Source organism: Mustelus asterias, chromosome 11, assembly GCF_964213995.1.
Source record: "Mustelus asterias chromosome 11, sMusAst1.hap1.1, whole genome shotgun sequence".
Taxonomy (NCBI): Eukaryota; Metazoa; Chordata; class Chondrichthyes; order Carcharhiniformes; family Triakidae; genus Mustelus; species Mustelus asterias.
Genome location: NC_135811.1, coordinates 93,912,789 through 93,934,038, shown reverse-complemented (window position 1 = coordinate 93,934,038; position 21,250 = coordinate 93,912,789). Strand labels below are relative to the sequence as shown.

Below are 21,250 nucleotides of genomic sequence, written 5' to 3'. Positions count from 1 at the left end.
GCACTGCTGCATCACAGCGCCAGGGATCTGGGTTCAATTCCAGCCTCGGGTGTTTGTCTGTCTGTGTGGGGTTTGCATGTTCTCCCTGTGTCTGCGTGGGTTTCCTCCGGGTGCTCCGGTTTCCACCCACAGTCCAAAGATGTGCAGGTTACGTTGATTGGCCATGCTAAATTGCCCCTTACTGTCAGGGGATTAGCAGGGTAAATATGTGGGGTTATGGGGATAGGGCCTGGGTGGTATTGTGGTCAGTGCAGGCTCGATGGATCAAATGACCTCCTTCTGCACTGTAGGGATTCTATAATTCTTTATTGCTGAAGACAGAATCAGTCAGCAGGATTTAGCAGCATTTTAAAACAGACACCAGAATTCTACTGCCCCACCTGCCACGGAATCAGAGTGGGCGAGGGGCGGACAATGGAAATGTCTGTTGACCTCGGGTGGGAATTTACAGTCTCACTTGAGCGAGGCCGTAGTAACTGCCCAGAATTCTTTGTAAAAGAGAGAAAAATCCTTGGTAGATTTAAGCGTGGCACCTTTTGCAGTTTGATTAACATGGCCAGAAATGGATTTATCTAAAAAACACTTTTAGTCGCAGTATCAATCTGTCACCTGTGCGTAGTTAGATTTCAAATGGATGAAGATAACTTTTAAAAATATACAAGACTTTACAAAGTTAACTATACTTCAAAAGTGCTTCTTTGGTTCGAAAGCTCTTTGGGTTGTGAAAGATACTAATATCAGTGCAAATTTTTATTTCCTTTCTTTATCTTCCAGTTAGATTTGGGTACAATAGTCAGTTCCTTAAAATAAATTAAAAACCGATCAAAAAGTCCCTATTAGTGACGATACATCCAGAAGATCCAGCTTTAATTTTGGAGCCTCCACAGAGGGTCACAAATGAGAGCAGTTAACAGAAGCTGCCAATTAATTCACCCTGAGGATTTGACCAGGTTTGTGGACCAGGCCTGTTGCTGACCACCGGGGGCAGGGAAGGCGGAGGACCGCCTCGTGAACCTGCTGCTGGGTCTGGCTAAACTTGCCATAAACAGGTCCAGGCAGCGGACAACCGAGGGGGTTGTCCAACCCGACTCTATGCTCCACAGCTACATTCGCGGCTTGGCGTCCCTGGGGAGGAAGCGTGCGGCGTCCAAGGGCATTGTTGAAGCCTTTCATGCCCGCTGGGCACCGCAGGGGTTGGGGTGAATTATCGACCTCTTTGATCACATTTTAGTTTGATGTTGTAAGTTTCCTTTCTACTTTGTCTTTTGTTTTGGGCGGTTCCCTTTTTGGGGGCTGTCCCTTTTGATTCATCCCTCAGTTACTTTGATTTAGTTTAATTCTTTTGCCAAAAAGATTGGCCTGTTACTGGCATGATCATTGTAAAAGTAACGCAAAAGATCATGGAAACCCAAATAGCACTGAGCAGAAGTTCCCGGCTTGGGTCACTGTCTTTGTGGAGTCAGCACGTTCTCCTTGTGTCTCCGGGTGCTCCGGTTTCCTGCCACAGTCTCATATCAGGGGAACTGCACTGAAAAATAACCAATGTAGTCATGTGGAAACTCCAAGCCACAGACTGCGGTGTACACACTGCACAGGATGCAGGGAATCTCATTTAAGTTATAAAGAGAGGTTGGGTAGGCTTGGGGTGTTTTCTCTGGAGCAGAGAAGACTGAGTGACGACCTGATTGAGGTGTTCAAGATTATGAGGGGCATGGACAGGGTGGTTAGGGAACAGCTGTCCCCCTTAGTTGAAGGGTCAGTTACGAGGGGACACAAGTTAGAAGTGAGGGGTGGGAGGCTTTGGAGGGATTTGAGGATATACCTTTTTACTCAGAGGGTAGTGACGGTCTGGAATGCGCTGCCTGGGAGGGTGGTGGAGGCAGGATGCCTCACATCCTTTATAAAGTACCTGGATGAGTACTTGGCACGTCATAACATTCAAGGCTATGGGCCAAGTGCTGGCAAGTGGGATTAGATGGGCAGGTCAGGTCCTTTCGTGCAGACTCGATGGGCCAAAGGCTCTTTTCTGCATTATAGGATTCTGTGATTCTGTGAATCTCAGTCACATCATAGCTATAGGATGAAAGAATGAAAGCTGCCTCTGGTTTACGAAGTATAACTGCTTTATGTGAATTGAGTTTCGGGCAGTTTCTATCTAATTGTGAGAGAAAACACTGAGCTGGCACCAGATTACAGGGTGGCTCGGTGGCATAGTGGTTAGCACTGCTGCCTCACAGTGTCAGGGACATGGATTCGATTCTCGGCTTCGATCACTGTCTCTGCGGAGTCTGCACGTTCTCCCCGTGTCTGCGTGGGTTTCCCCCGGGTGCTCCAGTTTCCTCCCATAGTCTGAAAGATGTGCTGGTTAGGTGCATTGGCCATGCTAAATTCTCCCTCAGTGTACCCGAACAGGCACCGGAGTGTGGCGACTTGGGGATTTTCACAGTAACTTCATTGCAGTGTTAATGTAAGCCTACTTGTGACATTAATAAATAAACTTTAAAATAAACTTAAATTGGCAATTTTTCAGGATGAATGAAATGGAGAGGTATCTCATTGTAAAGTATGGGGCGCCTATCTGTGCGTTTGGGCAAGATACAGAGACTGTAACATATAGAGATTTGAGCACATGATTGAAGCTAGCATAGTGCAGTACAGAGGGAGCTCACATCTAACTATTGCCAATGGGGCACACGGTGGCACGGTGGTTAGCACTGCTGCGTCACAGCACCAGGGACCCGGGTTCAATTCCGACCTCGGGTCACTGTCTGTGCGGAGTTTGCACATTCTACCTGTGCGTGGGTTTCGTCCAGGTGCTCCAGTTTCCTCCCACAGTCCAAGGATATGCAAGTAGGTTGATTGGCCATGCTAAATTGACCCTCGTGTCAGAGGGATTAGCAGGGTAAATACGTGGGGTTACAGGAATGGGACCTGGGTGGGATTGTGGTCGGCGTAGACTCGATAGGCCGAGTTGCCTCCTTCTGCACTGTAGGGATTCTATGATTTTATGTATGAGGGAGTATATATGAAAATTCACTATCACCACAAAGGGGAAAAGTTATAAGCAAAATATTACAGATGCTGGAACCTGAAACATAAAGCTGGAAAATCTAGGCAGGTCTGACAGCATCTGTGGAGGGAGAATAGAGCCAACGTTGAGAGTCTGGATGACCCTTCGTTGCTCTGACAAAGGGCCATTGAGACTCGAAACGTTGGCTCTATTCTCTCCCCACAGATGCTGTCAGACCTGCCGAGGTTTTCCATTGTTTTCTGTTTTTATTGTGGAGGAAAGGTATGTTCATTAATAGTCAGAGGAGGCTTCCGGACTGGAGCTTTGATATCCGAATTGAATAATTATTTGGTATATGCCAACTTTGGCAAATGGTTCTGATCAGCACATAATGGGGCTGATGGAAAGGCTTCAACAACCCATCTTGGTGCCTGTGAAACAGTCGTTGCACCTGGAGCATGGTGGCAGCCAGGATTCAACACAGACACAAGCATTCATCGCTGCTTGCACATATTAACATGGTTGCATGCAAAGCTTTGTACTGACATAATGCAACACTTTTAGTGATCATTGCTGAACCATCAAACTTCAGTGGTCACACTTTAGTGTATACCCATGGCAATGTCACAAAAGATCTGCTAGTATTTTTAAACAGTGTCAGTGCACCAACCTAACAGTGTTCAGGGCTCAGCTGTTGTCTTAGTTTAATTACAATTATCTATTCATTTAATGCAAAGTTCTCTGTGGTTGGAGGTTCAGGGGTGGCTGATGACCAGCTGAGGTTCTCAGCTTTGGGTAGGTTTAGCTCAAAGCCTTCCCACACTCGACCAGCGCCACCCTCAGGCCATTTGTGTATTAATGTGATTAAGGCTTTGTAATTGTAACAGGTCGATCTCCGTGGCTTTCCTGCCTCTCTGCTTCTTCATTCTGTGCAGCCTGATAAATGCTAGCTTATCTTTATAAACTCTCTGGTTAGATCACAAGTGGAGTGCTGAGTGCAGTTCTGGTCACCACATTATAGGAAGGATCTGATTGCACTGGAGAGGCACAGTCAGTAGTCTCACAGCTTCGGGTTAAAGTCCGACAGGTTTATTTGGTAGCACGAGCTTTCAGAGTGTTGCCCCTTCGTCAGTTGAGTGAAGAGTTCTGTTCACAAACAGGGCGTATATCGATACAAATTCAATTACAAGATAATGGTTGGAATGCGAGTCTTAACAGGTCATCAAGTCTTTGCAGGTACAGACAATGTGAGTGGAGAGAGGGTTAAGCAACTCCTCCGGAAGGCCACTACCCTCGACTCGACATGTATGCCCAAGTCGTCAGGAGGAGCGTCAATGCCAGATTCATCAGCTGCATTCACAAGACAGCCCCGAATGTCACCCAAGCACAATGCAATGCCATCCGCGCTCTCAAGACCAACCACAACATTGTCATCAAACCAGCAAAGGAGGGGCCATCGTCATACTGAACAGAACGGATTACTGCAAAGAAGTGTACCAACAACCGAACAACGAGGAACACTACAGACAGTTACCTGCAGATCCGACCAAAGAACACACCCGTCAACTCAACAGACTGATCAGGACCTTTGATCCGGACCTTCAGAGCACCCTCCGTGTTCTCATCCCACGTACTCCCCGCATTGGAGACCTCCACTGCCTCCCGAAGATACACAAGGCCAACACACCTGGCCGTCCTATCGTATCAGGCATTGGAACCCTGTGTGAGAACCTCTCTGGCTATGTTGAGGGCCTCCTGAAACCCATTGTACAAAGAACCCCCAGCTTCTGTGGCGACACTACCGACTTCTTACAGAAACTCAGTACCCATGGAGCAGTTGAACCAGGAGCACTCCTCGTCACAATGGATGTCTCGGCACTCTACACCAGCATCCCCCACAACGACGGCATTGCTGAAACCGCCTCAGTACTCAACACCGACAACTGCCAATCTCCAGACGCAATTCTACAACTCATTCGCTTCATCCTGGATCACAATGTCTTCACCTTCAACAATCAGTTCTTCATCCAGCCAAATGGAACAGCCATGGGGACCAAATTTGCACCTCAATATGCCAACATCTTCATGCACAGGTTCGAACAAGACTTCTTCACTGCACAGGACTTCAACCGATGCTATACACTAGATACATCGATGACATTTTCTTCCTTTGGACTCATGGTGAACAATAACTGAAACAATTACATGATGACATCAACAAGTTCCATCCCACCATCAAACTCACCATGGACTACTCTCCGGAATTGGTTGCATTCTTGGACACACGCATCTCCATCAAGGATGGTCAGCTCAGCACTCCACTGTACCGCAAGCCCACAGATAACCTCACGATGCTCCACTTCTCCAGCTTCCATCCTAAACACATTAAAGAAGTCATCCCCCACGGACAAGTCCTCCATATACACAGGATCTGCTCAGATGAGGAGGATCGCACCAGACACCTCCAGACACTGGAAGACGCCCTCGTAAGAACAGGATATGGCGCTCAACCCATCAATCGACAGTTCCGATGCGCCACAGTGAAAAACCGCACAGACCTCCTCAGAAGACAAACCCGGGACACGGCGGACAGAGTACCCTTCGTCGTCCAGTACTTCCCCGGAGCAGAGAAGGTACGACATTTTCTCCGGAGCCTTCAACATGTCATCGATGAGGATGAACATCTCGCCAAGGCCATCCACTACTTGCCTTCAAACAACCTCAAACAGACCATTGTCTGCAGCAAACTGCAGCAAATGCAGCAAACTATCCAGCCTTCAGGAGAACAGTGACCACGACACCACACAACCCTGCCACAGCAACCTCTACAAGACGTGGATCATCGACACGGATGCCATCATCTCACGTGAGAACACCATCCACCAGGTACACGGCACGTACTCTTGTGACTCGGCCAACATTGTCTACCTGATATGCTGCAGGAAAGGATGTCCTGAGGCATGGTACATTGGCGAGACCATGCAGTCGCTACGACAACGGATGAATGGACACCGCTCGACAATCACCGGGCAGGAGTGTTCCCTTCCTGTCGGGGAACACTTCAGCAGTCAAGGGCATTCAGCCTCTGATCTTCGGGTAAGGCCAAGACGGCCTTCACGACACACAACGCAGAATCGCTGAGCAGAAACTGACAGCCAAGTTCCGCACACATGAGGACGGCCTCAACTGGGATCTTGGGTTCATGTCACATTATCTGTAACCCCTGAGCTTGCAAAATCTCACTAACTGTCCTGGCTGGAGACAATACTCACCTCTTTAACCTGTGCCTAACACTCTCTCCACTCACATTGTCTGTACCTTTAAGACTTGATTACCTGTAAAGATTCGCATTCCAACCATTCTTTTGTAAATTGAGTTTGTGTCTTTATATGCCCTGTTTGTGAACAGAACTCCCACTTACGAAGGAGCAGCGCTCTGAAAGCTATTCTTACTGTGTTTACCCCAGTCCAATGCCGGCATCTCTGCTTCACAGCGCCAGGGACCTGGGTTCGATTCCTGGCTTGGGTCACTGTCTGTGTGGAGTCTGCACGCTCTCCCTGTGTCTGCATGGGTTTCCTCTGGATGCTCTGGTTTCCTCCAACATTCTGAAAGATGTGCTGGTTAGGTGCATTGACCTGAATAGGTGACTGTGGTGACTCGGGGAATTTCACAGTAACTTCATTGCATTGTTAATATAAGCCTACTAGTGTTAATATAAGCCTAATAAATAAACTTTATTTTAACTTTAGGGTGCGGAGGAGATTCACCAGCATGCTGCCTGGGCTGGAGGATCTGAGCTATGAGGAGAGATTGGATAGGTTGGGACAAAAACAATAAATGCTGGAAAATCTCAGCAGGTCTGACAGCATCTGTGGAGAGAGAATAGAGCCAACGTTTCAAGTCTGGATAACCCCTTGTCCTGGTGAAGGGTCATCCAGACTCAAAACGTTGCCTCTATTCTCTCTCCACAGATATTGTCAGACTTGTTGAGATTTTCCAGCATTTTTTGTTTTTGATTTAGATTCTAGCATCTGCAGTATTTTGCTTTTTGGATAGGCTGGGGCTATTTTCCTTGGAGCAATGAAGGTAAAAAGGGGTCCTATTAGAGGTTTAGAAGATTAGGAGAGGCATAGAAAGCATGGATAGGAAGGCACTTTCCCATGAGTAGAGAGGTCAACAAACAGGGGCAGAGATTTAAGTTAAGTGGTAGAATGCTAAGAGGGGAGTTGAGGAGAAATCTTTCCATCCGGAGGGTGGTGGGAGTCTGGAACTCACTGCCTGAAAGCTTGGTTGAATCAGAAACTCTTGTAACATTTAGGAAGTATTTAGATATTCACTTACGTTGCCATAATCTCCAGGGCTATGGACCCAGCACTGGAAAATGGAACTAGTGTAGTCAGATCTTTGTTGACCAGCATGGACACGATGGGCCAAATGGACTCCTTCTGTGTTGTTAACACCTCTGAATCTTTCAGTTTGACGAAGAGTCCGTACCACAAACATTGACCTGTCCTTTCTCCTCACCCCCTGTGTCGTGTCAACATTTTCTGTTCTGAACTCAGGTTTTAAGCCTTCTGATTTTCAGCCAGTCATTCAATAAAAGTATTTAAAAACAAAAGATTAAAGATGGCAGAAATATGTATGACAATAAACACATTTTAATTAGTTTTTGCAGGAGAGTTTTTTCAGACCACCTCTATCTCAGAAACCCTCCACTCAGGTTCTTTTGGAATGACTAATACTCATTTCAAACTATCCAAATCAAATCCTAAACCCTCCAGCGACTGTCCTGGCTTGATACAATTCACACCTCTTTACCCTGTGATTCTTCCTCTCTCTCCACGCACACTGTTTGTACCTGATTACTTAATTACCTGTGAACACTCGCATTCCAACAATTCTTCACATTCCATTCAGTAATTATCTTGCAATTGTGTCTTTACTTATATATGTCGTGTTTGTGAACTAACCTCCATTCACCTGATGAAGGAGCAGCACCCCGAAAGCTCGTGATTCCAAATAAACCTGTTAGACTCTAACTTGGTGTTGTGAGACTTCTTACTGTGCCTTCAGAGAAAGGTTTGGAGTTTTTTTTTTAAAGCTTGTATCACACTGCCAATGGTTTATCCACTGAACCCATGCAAGAATCAATTGAAAGTTAAACTTTATATTAATTTCAGAACTTCAAGGCAAAAGGAGGCAGGTATCCAAGATCAATAGGGTCTGCCAATGGACACAATGGAAATAATTACTAAAGGGTTTGTTAAGATAAACGTGGGAAAGTTGTTTCTGCTTATGAGGAAGTCCCAAACTAGGAGCCTTACACACAAGATAGATGGGGTGGCACAGTGGTCAGCACTGCTGCCTCACAGCGCCATAGACCCGGGTTCGATTCCCGCCTTGGGTCATTGTCTGTGTGGAGTCTGTGTCTGAGTGGGTTTCCTCCGGGTGCTCCAGTTCCCTCCAGTGTCAGGGGGACTAGCTTGGGTAAATGCATGGGGTTATGCGGACAGAGCCTGGGTGGGATTTTGGTCAGTGCAGACTTGATGGGCCGAATGGCCTCCTTCTGCACTGTAGGGATTCTATGATAGCCACCAATACATTCAATGAGGAGTTCAGGAGGAACTCCTTTATCCAAAGAGTGGCTAGAATGTGTGCTTGCAGTTGCTGGGACAGATAGCTAAAGATAAATTTATTTATTAGTGTCACAAGTAGGCTTACATTCATGAAGTTACTGTGAAAATTCCCGACTCGCCACACTCCAGCACCTGTTCGGGACACTGAGGGAGAATTTAGCATGGCCAATGCACCTAACTAGCACGTCTTTCGGACTGTGGGAGGAAACCGGAGCACCTGGAGGAAATCCACGCAGAGACTGGGAGAACATGCAGACTCCGCACAGACAGTGACCCAAGCCGGGAATCGAACCCGGATCCTTGACGCTGCACAGTGCACTGTTGGAGAACAGAGACCACTCCATCTGACGAAGGAGCAGCAAGCTCCGAAAGCTTTGGTATTTGCTACCAAATAAACCTGTTGGACTTTAACCTGGTGTTGTGAGACTTCTTACTGTGGAACACTATGTACAGCTATGGTCTCCAAAGGGTATAATTGCATTAGAAGCAGTTCAGAGAAAGTTCACTCAATTGATTTGGAGCGACACAGTAGCACAGTGGTTAGCACTGCTGCCTCACAGCGCCAGGGACCTGGGTTCAATTCCAGCCTTGGGTGACTGTCTGCAGGAGTTTGCATATTTTTCCTGTGTCTGTGTGGGTTCCCTCCAGGTGCTCCAGTTTCTTCCCATATTCCAAAGATGTGCAGGTTAGGTGGATTGCCCATGGTAAAGTGTGTAGGGTTATGGAGATAGAGCGGAGGAAACGAGCTGGGTAAGACGCTGTGTCAGAGAATTGGTGAAGACTTGATGGGCGGAATTTTACCAGCCCGTCTGCCCGAGGCACGTATGATCCCACTGAGGCCAACGGAGAATGCCGTTCTCCGAGCCTCGCCAACCCCCGGAATCGAGGCGGGCGTGCCGGTAAAATTCCGGCCGATGGGTCAAATGGCCTCCTTGTACGCTGTAGGGAATCTATGATTCCTGGGATGCAGGTGTGATATCCCATTTTCAACCTTTTAAAAATTATTTTGTGGGACATGTGCGTCGCCGGCCGGCATTTATTGCCCATCTCTTATTGCCGTTGGAGGGCAGTTGAGAGTGAACCACATTGCTGTGGCTCTGGAATCACATGTAGGCCAGACCAGGTAAGGACAACAGATTTCCTTCCCTAAAGGACATTAGTGAACCAGATGGGTTTTGCCGACAATCGACAAATGGTTTCATGGTCATCAGTAGATTCTTAAAACTTCATTTTTTTTATTGAATTCAAATTAATAGTTACTTTTTTTTATTGAATTCAAATTTGAACTAGGCTCTCCAGCTCTGACGAAGGGTCGTCCAGACTCAAAATGCTGTCAGACCTGCTGAGATTTTCCAGCATTTTCTGGTTTTCTTTCAGATTCCAGCATCCGCAGCATTTTGGTTTTATCCCCAGAACATTTAGTTGAGTTTCTGGATTAGCAGTCTATTAATAATACCACTGGGTCATGGCCTCCCCCTAGTGCTGATGAACCTGCATTTCAATAGCTTCTGACTTTCCCAGTGCTGAGTGAGAGTTTTGCAACAACAACTGCAGTGTTGCTAATCCCTGGACCACGTGACTTTGCCTTGGGCACTGGGCTCGGGCGCTGGTGCCGAGCGGCCCCTGGCGGTCGGGCGCCGGAACTTCGCGCTCGGGCACCTCCGGGAATTGCCGAAGTGCGGGGCGACGAGATGACGTCAACAAGGAAAGGTGAAAGGTGACGGGCGTGCGTCAAGATGGTGGCGGCCGCTGTGTGGCTGAAGCGGTGTTTGTTGTGAAGCTGTTTGCCCAGGGTTTCGGGGCCGCGGGCGAATCTCTGTGACAGGATCGATATCTAGAGTGCTGGGATGGCGGAGGTGGCGCTGGAGGAGCTCAGTAAGCTCGAGTACCTCTCCCTAGTCTCCAAGGTCTGCACTGAGCTGGACAACCACCTGGGTATCAACGACAAGGACTTGGGTAAGAAAGTTGGGTGGCCAGACCACCCCAATCCCCCTGGGTCCCCAGTGCCTCCTATTTCTCAGCCATTCCATTGAAGGAAAGAGGAAACCCCAGCACTACGGTGGCACAGTGGTTAGCACTGCTGCCTCACAGCGCCAGGGACCCAGGTTCGACTGGGGCCTCGGGTCACTGTGTGAAGTCTGCACGTTCTCTCCGTGTCTGCGTGGGTTTCCTCCGGGTGCTCCGGTTTTCTTCCACAGTCTGAAAGACGTGCTGGTTAGGTGCATTGGCCATGCTAAATTCTCCCGCAGTTAAAGTTTGTTTATTAGTGTCGCAGATAGGCTTACATTAACACTGCAATGAAGTTATTGTGAAATTCCCCTAGTCGCCACACTCTGGCACCTGATAGGGTACACTGACGGAGAATTTTGCATAACAAATGCACCTAACCAGCATGCCTTTTGGACTGTGGGAGGAAACAGGAGCACTTGGAGGAAACCCACACAGACACGGGGAGAATGTGCAGACTCTGCACAGACAGTGACCTGAATCGCGAATCCCGGTTTGGGTCACTCATTGTCTGTACCATAATGAGGTACGCTATAGCCCAAATGAGATTTGTACTATAAAAACAGAAAATGCTGGAAATACTAAACGGGTCAGGCAGCGTCAGTGGAGAAAGAATCAGAGTTAATATTTCAGGTCCCTGACCTTTTGTCAGAACAGCTTGTGATCTCTGATTCACACTGGCTCAAAAATCTCATGCCTACTACTTTGCAATATGGGCTGTATTGGAATATTTTAAGAACTCAAGTCTGTTTGTTAGTTCAGTGAAAGTCTGGAAAGTATGTAAAATAATCAACAGATCCTGGAATAGCTTCTGAAGTTAAACATGTATTTTATAAGTGTCAAAGGGGAGAGAGAGACTCGAATTGTTTATGTTCCAACTTCTTGTGAGGAGGGAGCGAAGTATAGCAAATAGTATGACATAGAAAGGGAATGGTTGAATACCTGTGTTGCTGTTCGGTTTCCAGGTGAGTCGGTAAGAATTGAGTCTTGACAAATTTTGTTCAGGTCTTCACTTTGCCAGTCAGTGATCAACTGCCAGTCATGAGGGGACACAAGTTCAAGGTGAGGGGCAGGAGGTTTAGGAGTGATGTGAGGAAAAGCATTTTTACCCAGAGAGTGGTGATGGTCAGGAATGTGCTACATTGGAGGGTGGTAGAGGCAGGTTGCCTCACATCCTTTAAGTAGTACCTGGATGAGCACTTAGCCTTGGATGTTATAAACATGATGTGGAGATGCCGGCGTTGGGCTGGGGTAAACACAGTAAGAGTTTTAACAACAGGTTAAAGTCCAACAGGTTTATTTGGTAGCAAATGCCATTAGCTTTCGGAGCGCTGCTCCTTCGTCAGATGGAGTGGAAATCTGCTCTCAAACAAAGCATACAGAGACACAAAATCAAGTTACAGAATACTGATTAGAATGCTAATCCCTACAGCCAACCAGGTCTTAAAGATACAGACAATGTGAGTGGAGGGAGCATTAAGCACAGGTTAAAGAGATGTGTATTGGCTCCAGACAGGACAGCCAGTGAGATTCTGCAAGTCCAGGAGGCAAGCTGTGGGGGTTACTGATAATGTGGCATAAACCCAACATCCCGGTTTAGGCCGTCCTCATGTGTGCGGAACTTGGCCATCGGTTTCTGCTCAGCGACTCTGCGCTGTCGTGTGTCGTGAAGGCTGCCTTGGAGAACGCTTACCCGAAGATCAGAGGCTGAATGCCCGTGACCGCTGAAGTGCTCCCCCACAGGAAGAGAACAGTCTTGTCTGGTGATTGTCGAACGGTGTGCTTAATGCTCCCTCCACTCACATTGTCTGTATCTTTAAGACCTGGTTGGCTGTAGAGATTCGCATTCTAATCAGTATTCTGTAACTTGATTTTGTGTCTCTGTATGCCCTGTTTGAGAGCCAATATCCACTCCATCTGACGAAGGAGCAGCGCTCCGAAAGCTAATGGCATTTGCTACCAAATAAACCTGTTGGACTTTAACCTGGTGTTGTTAAAGCTCTTACTGTGTTATAAACATGCCATGGCCCAAGTGCTGGTAAGTGGGATTAGGTAGGTAGCTTAGATATTTCTCAAGTTGGTGCAGGCTCGATGGGCCGAAGTGCCTCTTCCGCACTGCGTGATTCTGCGACTGTTCCTATATCTTGACACTGAAAACCAGCAGCCTATCATTGTTCTCAGTTTTGAAAACAATTAGCTTTGAACACATCCCAGAGACCTGTACAAGAATATTTAAATCTGGAATCCCTGTGTTATCAAGAGTGACTATTGAATATCAAATGCTGGAAATATATGGTAGCTCTTCTCAAGCGAAATTAGGGATAGGCAACAAATGCTGTCAGTAATGCCCACATCCTGTGAAACAATTTTTAAAATATTGAAAGATGAGATGCTGTTCCCCATTCTTCCATTGTCCTCAATTGGAGCAGTGGGAGCCCATAGTCAAAATGAGAGTGTGGTGAGAAATTAAAATGGTAAATGACTTGAAGCTCAGGGTTGTGCTTGTACACTGAACCGAGCAAAGTGATCAGCCAAGCCCCAATGTAGAGGAGACCACATTGTGAGCAATGAATACTGTACATCAAGTTAAAAGTTGATCCGAGTGTGGATGATGGGGAGGGAAGAGATGAAAGCTGTTTTAGTCATAGAATCCCTACAGTGCAGAAGAGACCATTTAGCCCATCAAGTCCACACCAACTCTCTGACCAAGTACCTTATCCAGTCCCTCTTCCTTGCCCTATCCCCATACTCCCACACATTTATCATGGCTAATCCATCTAACCTACACATCTTGGGACACTAAGGAGCAACTTAGCATGGCCAATTCATCTAACCCGCACATCTTTGGACTTTGCGAGGAAACCCACGCAGACACGGGGGGAACGTGCAAGGTCCACAGCCACCCAAGGCCGGTATTGAACCCGGGTTGTTGGAACTGTGATGCAGCAGTGCTAACCACTGTGTTGCTCAAGTCATTTTGGTTTTTCAATTCTTTCAATTAGAGTGAAAGGACCATCACTTTTGAATTTTTTATGCATCCTTGTGATTATCTTATAACCAATAGTGAGATTTTAGAGATTTAGAAATTGCTAACAATCTTTAAACTAATAAAGCAACATGAAGCAAAAATAGAAAATGCTGGAAGATTTCAGCAGTTTTGATAGCATCTGTAGAGAGAGGACAGAACCAACGTCTCAAGTCTGGATTACTTTTGTCAGTGCATTTCTTTTTGTGGAATACTGTTTTACCTTATATCAACTGAGCACTGTCAATTGTTTTGGGACTTTTTGAACTAACATGATTGGTGAATTAACATTATTTCTCAGTCTGAAACAAGTGAATATCAATAGTTCTCATTGCTTAAACCATTCTCAGTGATAACATATTTGCCTCTGAACCAGTGGTTCTGGGTACAAGTTCCATTCCAAGGACTTGGCTTGATGACAAAAGCCAGAGGGTGGTTGTAGAGGGTTGTTTTTCAAACTGGAGGCCTGTGACCAGCGGTGTGCCTCAGAGATTGGTTATTTGTCATTTATATTAATGATTTGGATGAGAATATAGGAGGTATGGTTAGTAAGTTTGCAGATGGCACCAAGATTGGTGGCAAAAGTGGACAGTGAAGAAGGTTATCTCGGATTGCAATGGGTTCTTGATCAGTGGCTGACGAATGGCAGATGGAGTTTAATTTAGATAAATGTGAGGTGATGCATTTTGGTAGATTGAACCAGGGCAGGACTTACTCAGTTAATGGTAGGGCGTTGGGGAGAGTTACAGAGCAAAGAGATCTAGGGGTACAGGTTCATAGCTCCTTGAAAGTGGAGTCACAGGTGGACAGTGTGGTGAAGAAGGTATTCAGCATGCTTGGTTTCATTGGTCAGATCATTGAATACAGGAGTTGGGACGTCTTGTTGAAGTTGTACAAGATATTAGTACGGTCACACTTGGAGTACTGTGTACGGTTCTGGTCACCTTATTATAGAAAGGATATTATTAAATTAGAAAGAGTGCAGAAAAAATTTATTAGGATGCTACTAGGACTTGATTGCTTGAGTTATAAGGAGAGGCTGGATAGACTGGGACTTTTTCCTCCTGGAGCATAGAAGGCTGAGGGGTGATCATATAGAGGTCTATAAAATAGTGAGGGGCATCGATTAGCTGGATAGTCAATATCTTTTCCCAAAGGTAGGGGAGTCTAAAACTAGAGGGCATAGGTTTAAGGTGAGAGGGGAGAGATACAAAAGCATCCAGAGAGGCAATTTTTTCACACACAGGGTGGTGAGTGTCTGGAACAAGCCACTAGAGGTGGTAGTAGAGGCGGGTTCAATTTTGTCTTTTAAAAAGCCTTTAGACAGTTACATGGGTAAGATGGGTATAGAGAAATATGGGCCAAATGTGGGCAATTGGGACTAGCTTAGGGGTTTAAAAAAGAAATGACAGCATGGACATGTTGGGCCGAAGGGCCTGTTTCCATGCTGTAAACCTCTATGATTCTATGATGGGCGGCACGGTAGCACGGTGGTTAGCACTGCTGCTTCACAGCTCCAGGATCCCGGGTTCGATTCCCAGCTCGGGTCACTGTCTGTGTGGAGTTTGCACATTCTCCTCGTGTCTGCGTGGGTTTCCTCCGGGTGCTCCGGTTTCCTCCCACAGTCCAAAGATGTGCGGGTTAGGTTGATTGGCCAGGTTAAAAATTGTCCCTTAGAGTCCTGGGATGCGTAGGTTAGAGGGATTAGTGGGTAAAAAATGTGGGGGGAGGGCCTGGGTGGGATTGTGGTCGGTGCAGACTCGATGGGCCGAATGGCCTCCTTCTGCACTGTAGGGTTTCTATGTTTCTATGTTTCTATTCTATGACTTGAGCACAAAAGTTAGGCTGGCGCTCCAATGCAGTAACAAGTGAGTGCTGCACTGTTGGAAGTTCCATCTTTTGAATGAGGCAATAGATCAACCTGTGCTGTCAGTTGGACGTAGAAGATCTCATTGCACTATTGCAGAGTAAGAAGTCTCTCAACGCCAGGTTAAAGTCCAACAGATTTATTTGTTATCACGAGCTTTTGGAGTGCTGCTCTTTCATAAGATGAGTTGGAGGTGAAGGAGCAGCGCTCCGAGAGCTCGTGATACCAAATAAACCTGTTGGACTTTAACCTGGTGTTGTGAGACCTCTTACTGTGTCCACCCCAAGTACAATGCTGGCATATCCACATCATGACTATTGTGGAGAACAAAGGAGGTCACTGCAATGCCCTAGCCAATACTTATTACTCAGACAACATCACTGAAAACAGGATAGCTGGGCCTTATTTCAATGCTGCATGTAGGATGTTGTGTGCTGCCACATTTCCTGCATTATAACAGTGACTACGCTTCAGCCAAATACTTAATCATCTGTAACGTACTTTGGGACATCCAAAAGTCCTAAAATGTGTTACGATTCCTAACATAAACAAATCCTTTTACTGGGTGCAGTATTTGTGTTCGAATCATTAATAATCTTTAACATCTGTTTCATAATTAGTATTTTGTCACTTCCAATCCAAGGATGTGTTTGATTTGATGCAATGTGGTATGTCAGACTGAAAATCGCTGCTATTATTCTCAATGCACCATTGTTTTCCTGTTTCCAGCTGAGTTCATCATCAATCTGGCTGAGAAGAATATTACTTTTGATACTTTTAAAGGAGCACTGGTGAAGAATGGAGCTGAATTTACGGTAAGGTCGATAGAGGGTGGATTCCAATTTCAACCTTATTAATGTGCATAAAGACTGAAAATTCTGGAAATATTCAGCAGGTCAGACGGCATCTGCGGGGAGAGAATGAAAATTAACCTTTCATCAGATCTTGTACTGCTGTGCAATTCACTTTGACCAAAATGATCAGAGGTATTTCCTAATATTTTCTGCTATATTGCCATTGGTTGGTTGTCGTGACAAGAAAGGGGACTTTTTTCCCACTATTTTGCTCAGATTCTCAGCGTCTGAAACACATTACAGGATGCATTTGCAACATTGTGCTGTTTTGCTGAGTAATGGACACGTAATGGAACGTGAGCAGATTGAAAGATTTGCAACCCCAATAGTTTGTGTTAATATTTGGACAATTAAAGGAGCTGGCTGGGCCCCTCACCCAAATTCCTAATATGCATTCCCATTGCATGAAGCTCTCCATCAAATCTGCTAAATCATAGGCCTAAAATGCACTGCCTGGGAGGGTGGGGGAGACAGGTTGCTTCACATCCTTTTAAAAAGTACCTGGATGAGCACTTGACATGTCATAACTTTCAAGGCAATGGATCAAGTGCTGGTAAATGGGATTAGGTGGGAGGTCAGGTGTTTCTCACACATTGGTGCAGACTTGATGGGCCGAAGAGTCTCTTCTGCATTGTATGATTCTAAATATTTGGTTGTGCAGCACCCTTCCTTTTGGGCACTATGTGGGCAAGGCGCACACACTGAGTATGAGCGAGAAGTTGGTGAATGCCAGAAAATGAGAGTGCAGCTTTCATGCTCCTTGACATTTCAAATAAAGGGCTCAATGTTTGCTTGAGGACCCAACTATATGAATTTGAAATATTTACACGTAATTCTTGTCAATCATTTTATTCAAAGTAGGATACTTCACAGGCCAATGTTGCTTAATTTAGTTGAATTCAAGTTTTATTTTGTTCTGAAAGTAAATTCGACATGATCAGAGGTAGATGATAACTTTTTTCCCACCTCCACGTTTTCATACAACACGGTAGCACAGTGATTAGCACTGCTGCTTCACAGCTCCAGGGACCTGGGTTCGATTCCCGGCTCGGGTCACTGTCTGTGTGGAGTTTGCACATTCTCCCTGTGTCTGCGTGGGTTTCCTCCCACAGTCCAAAGATGTGCGGGTTAGGTTGATTGGCCATTCTAAATTGCCCCTTAGTGTCCCGGGATGCATAGGTTAGAGGGATTAGCGGATTAATATGTAGGGATATGGGGGTAGGGCCTGGGTGGGATTGTGGTCGGTGCAGACCCGATGGGCCGAATGGCCTCTTTCTGCACTGTAGGATTCTATGATCTATATCTACTATTTAAATATTATCATGCAATTTAAAGCAATACGTGCTGTAGGCTGTTGCCAGGAACAATCCCCTTCTGAGTATCTACTTTTATTCTGTATCTAAATTGTTTGCTCTGATTAATATCAGTGTTTGTTTTTGCTGTTTTCTAGGATTCACTCGTCAGTAATTTATTACGTCTAATACAGACTATGAGACCTCCAGCCAAGCCATCAACTTCCTGCAAAGGTGAGAAATACGCCCCCTTCTCCTCTTGTTTCTGTTTAAGTGATTTCATGGAATCTCAGAGCACACCAGGCCATTCAGCCCGTCATTCTGAAAGAGCTGTGCAAGTATTAATCCCATTTTCATCCTTTTTTGTGTAAGTCCTTACGACATTCTTTCAATATTTTTTGTACAGTGGAAACAGTCAAACCAAAATCAGAAAAGGAGAAAATGAAGGAGCTGTTCCCTGCATTGTGTCTGCCTGATAACCCATCTGCAAGGGTATGTTCTATATTTACTTCACTCCCAGTTTCCTTAATGGGGGATTTAATTATTTCTATGGCTGATCTTTCTAACTTCTCACCTGATGAAGGAGCGGCGCTCTGAAAGCTTGTGATTCCAAATAAACCTGTTGGACTTTAACCTGGTGTTGTGAAACTTCTGACTGTTTCTAACTGCCCTCTTATGTTTAGTTGAAGATAACTTCATTGAACAGGCTGACTTTCATTCTTGCACTGAAATCTGAACGAGAAATGTTGGGAATAGCCAGTCATATCTGAAAGTGAAAGGGCAGGTGAACCTTTCAAGTATTCCCTTTCGTCAGAACCCAAATCTGATTTGTAACATTCAGTATTTCTTCTCATCTCTACCCTTTGCGATATACTAATCCCACCCTCGAGTAACCGCACAAAGTGGATATCTTCTCAGCTGCTTTGAAGGGGTTGATTTCGTATATTTTGTGGACATTATGAGGGAGAATTGAAGGGCAGTTAGATTTGGAAATGTAACCTTTAGTTTCAGCTTTCAAGTCGTCCTTTTTGAGGAGATGCTTGGTTGCATTGGGTTTCTAAATGGCTTCTTCATCATGAAGACATAAGAAGTAGGAGCGGAAGTTGACTGTTTAGCCCTATTGGCCTCCGTTTTTAAAAACTCAATGACTGAATATCCCACAGCCCTCTGGAACGGAGAATTCCAAAGATTCGCTACACTTTGAGTGAAGGAATTTCCCCTCCCCTCAGTCCTCAATGGCTGATCCCTTATCCTGAGCCACTGGCCATTAATCCTAGTCTCACCTACCAGGAGAAACAGCTTCAAAACATTTACAGTGTCCTGCTCTTTAAGAATTTTATACTTTTCAATGAGATCACCTCTCGTTCTTCTAAATTCTGGCAAACACAGGCTTTGTTTACCTATCAAACATACTATCAATTCCAGTTGGTGAAAGACTACATTAACCCATAAGGCTCTAAGTTCCCATGACAAGTATATCAAAATATTTGCAGCTTTTCCTTGTTTTGCATTGTCAAATGAAATAACTTTCTATTATTTTAGCCAGGACTTATTCAGTATTACTGCAGAAACTGGTAGCTGCCTTGCTGGATGTCCCTGAAGCATTTGAACACTGTATGTACCCTTTATAATAATCAAAGGTCTCTATCATTTAACATCTGACAACATAATAGCATGCGGGCAACAAACCATTCTTTAGCAATCTTTGAATGGCGTTGTTTCCACGTTGAAGTCTCGCATTATTTTGGATGAAGCCATTTATGAGTCACTCTGTAGACATGTCTCCACGATGCTACTGCTTCTTGTTACTTATTCTGATTGAAACCCAAACTAATGTGTGTTTTGCAGACGCTGCTGGATGAAGATGATATGAAAGTAGCCGCAGATGCATTAAAGGAGCTCGAGGCCTTAATGCCGTCAAAGAATGATGTTAAGAAGAGTAGCAAGCGCAGGTACGCAGTCGACAGTTTCCTTTCCGGGTGATTTAATTCATTCGTGGGATATGGGCGTCGCTGGCTGTCCAGTATTTATTGCCCATTTCTAGATGCCCGAGGGTAGTTGAGAGCCAAGTACATTGATGTGGCTCTGGAGTCACATGTAGGCCAGACCAGGTAAGGACGGCAGATCTCCTTCCCTAAAGGACATCAGTGAACCAGATGGGTTTTTCCGACAATGGTTTCATGGTTTCATCAGTAGATTTTTAACTCCAGATATTTTTTATTGAATTCAAATTCCACCATGTGCCGTGGCGGGATTCGAACCCGGGTCCCCAGAACATTTGCTGAGTTTCTGGATTAATAGTCTAGTGATAATACCACTAGGCCATCGCCTCCCCCTAACTTCCCTTCTTTAATAGATGAGTGGAAAAATGTACCACCTGACCTGGCAGTAAGCTACACAGACCAGAAAGTTCTTGGTTCGTACCCCCAATCTATGCTGAACTCCCTGATCTTGAGGGTTTGGTCTTGGGGTCCTGGGTTAAGGAAGGGGTAGAATCAGCTAGGGTTTCCACTTTGGGTTCCTGTCCAGTGACTTCAGCTGAACGGTATGCATTAGGGGAAAGGAAAACTGAATTTCCTGTGATGCCCTCAACGCCAAAATACTCTGTTCATGTTAGATTCAGAGGTAAACGGTTCCTTGGTCAAGGTATGAGAGGTTTCCAATGTCCATGATACTATAACCTCAACAGAGTCAACAGAATTGCACATTAAGCCAGTGAATTAATGTGGAATAAGTTTAATTTGGGACTTCAGTTGCAATGGTATTGAATTTTATATTAACATTTCAGTCCGTTCTGAGCAGGAGTCTGATTCCCACTAGGATCAGGGAAAGCTGGCTGGGAGGAGGGAGGAGGGGGGGGGGGCGGTGTTTCAACCAGTTATGGGCTTTTTTCCCCCTTGAGAAACCAGGAGGTACCTTCTCTATGATTCTTTCTTTTATTCTATCTTGTCCTCATCCTTCCAGGAAAATTAATCTCCTGCAGTGGTGTAGTTGTATTGTCACTGGGCTAGTAATCCAGAGACCCAGGGTAATGCTCTGAAGACCTGGGTTCGAAACCCACCAGGGCAGATGGTGAAATTTGAATTCAACAAAAATCTGGAATTAAAAGTTTAATGATGACCATGAAACCATTGTTGATTATTGTAAAAACCCATCTGGTTCACTAATGCCCTTTAGGGAAGGATATCTGCCATTTGGTCTGGCCAATGTGTGACTCCAGAGCCACAGCAATATGGTTGACCCTTAAAATGCCCACACAAAATAAGGCCATAAGACATAGGAGCAGAATTAGACCTCTCGGCCCATCGAGTCTGCTCCGCCTGATGTTTTTTCTCATTCCCATTCTCGTGCCTTTTCTCCATAACCCCTGATCCCCTTATTAATCAAGAACCTATCTATCTCTGTCTTAAAGACACTCAATGACCCGGCCTCCACAGCCTTCTGCAGCAAAGAGTTCCACAGATTCACCACTCTCTGGCTGAAGAAATTCCTCCTCATCTCTGTTTTAAAGGATCGTCCCTTTTGCCTGAGGTTGTGCCCTCTGGTTCTAGTTTTTCCT

At 45.5% G+C, this 21,250-nt stretch overlaps 1 protein-coding gene across 2 annotated transcripts in view; it reads left to right on the top strand.

The window, feature by feature from the left end:
• Positions 1 to 10,355: 10,355 nt before the first annotated feature.
• dhx8 (DEAH (Asp-Glu-Ala-His) box polypeptide 8) overlaps positions 10,356 to 21,250 on the top strand; it is a 48,186-nt gene continuing 37,291 nt past the window's right edge. For both annotated transcript variants that reach the window (XM_078223975.1, XM_078223974.1), the window contains exons 1-5: positions 10,356 to 10,602; positions 16,275 to 16,360; positions 17,850 to 17,925; positions 18,098 to 18,183; positions 19,540 to 19,643. In XM_078223975.1, coding sequence (XP_078080101.1) covers positions 10,494 to 10,602; positions 16,275 to 16,360; positions 17,850 to 17,925; positions 18,098 to 18,183; positions 19,540 to 19,643 — 461 coding nt within the window. In that variant the 5' untranslated portion in view covers positions 10,356 to 10,493. The remainder of the gene's footprint in view (positions 10,603 to 16,274; positions 16,361 to 17,849; positions 17,926 to 18,097; positions 18,184 to 19,539; positions 19,644 to 21,250) is intronic.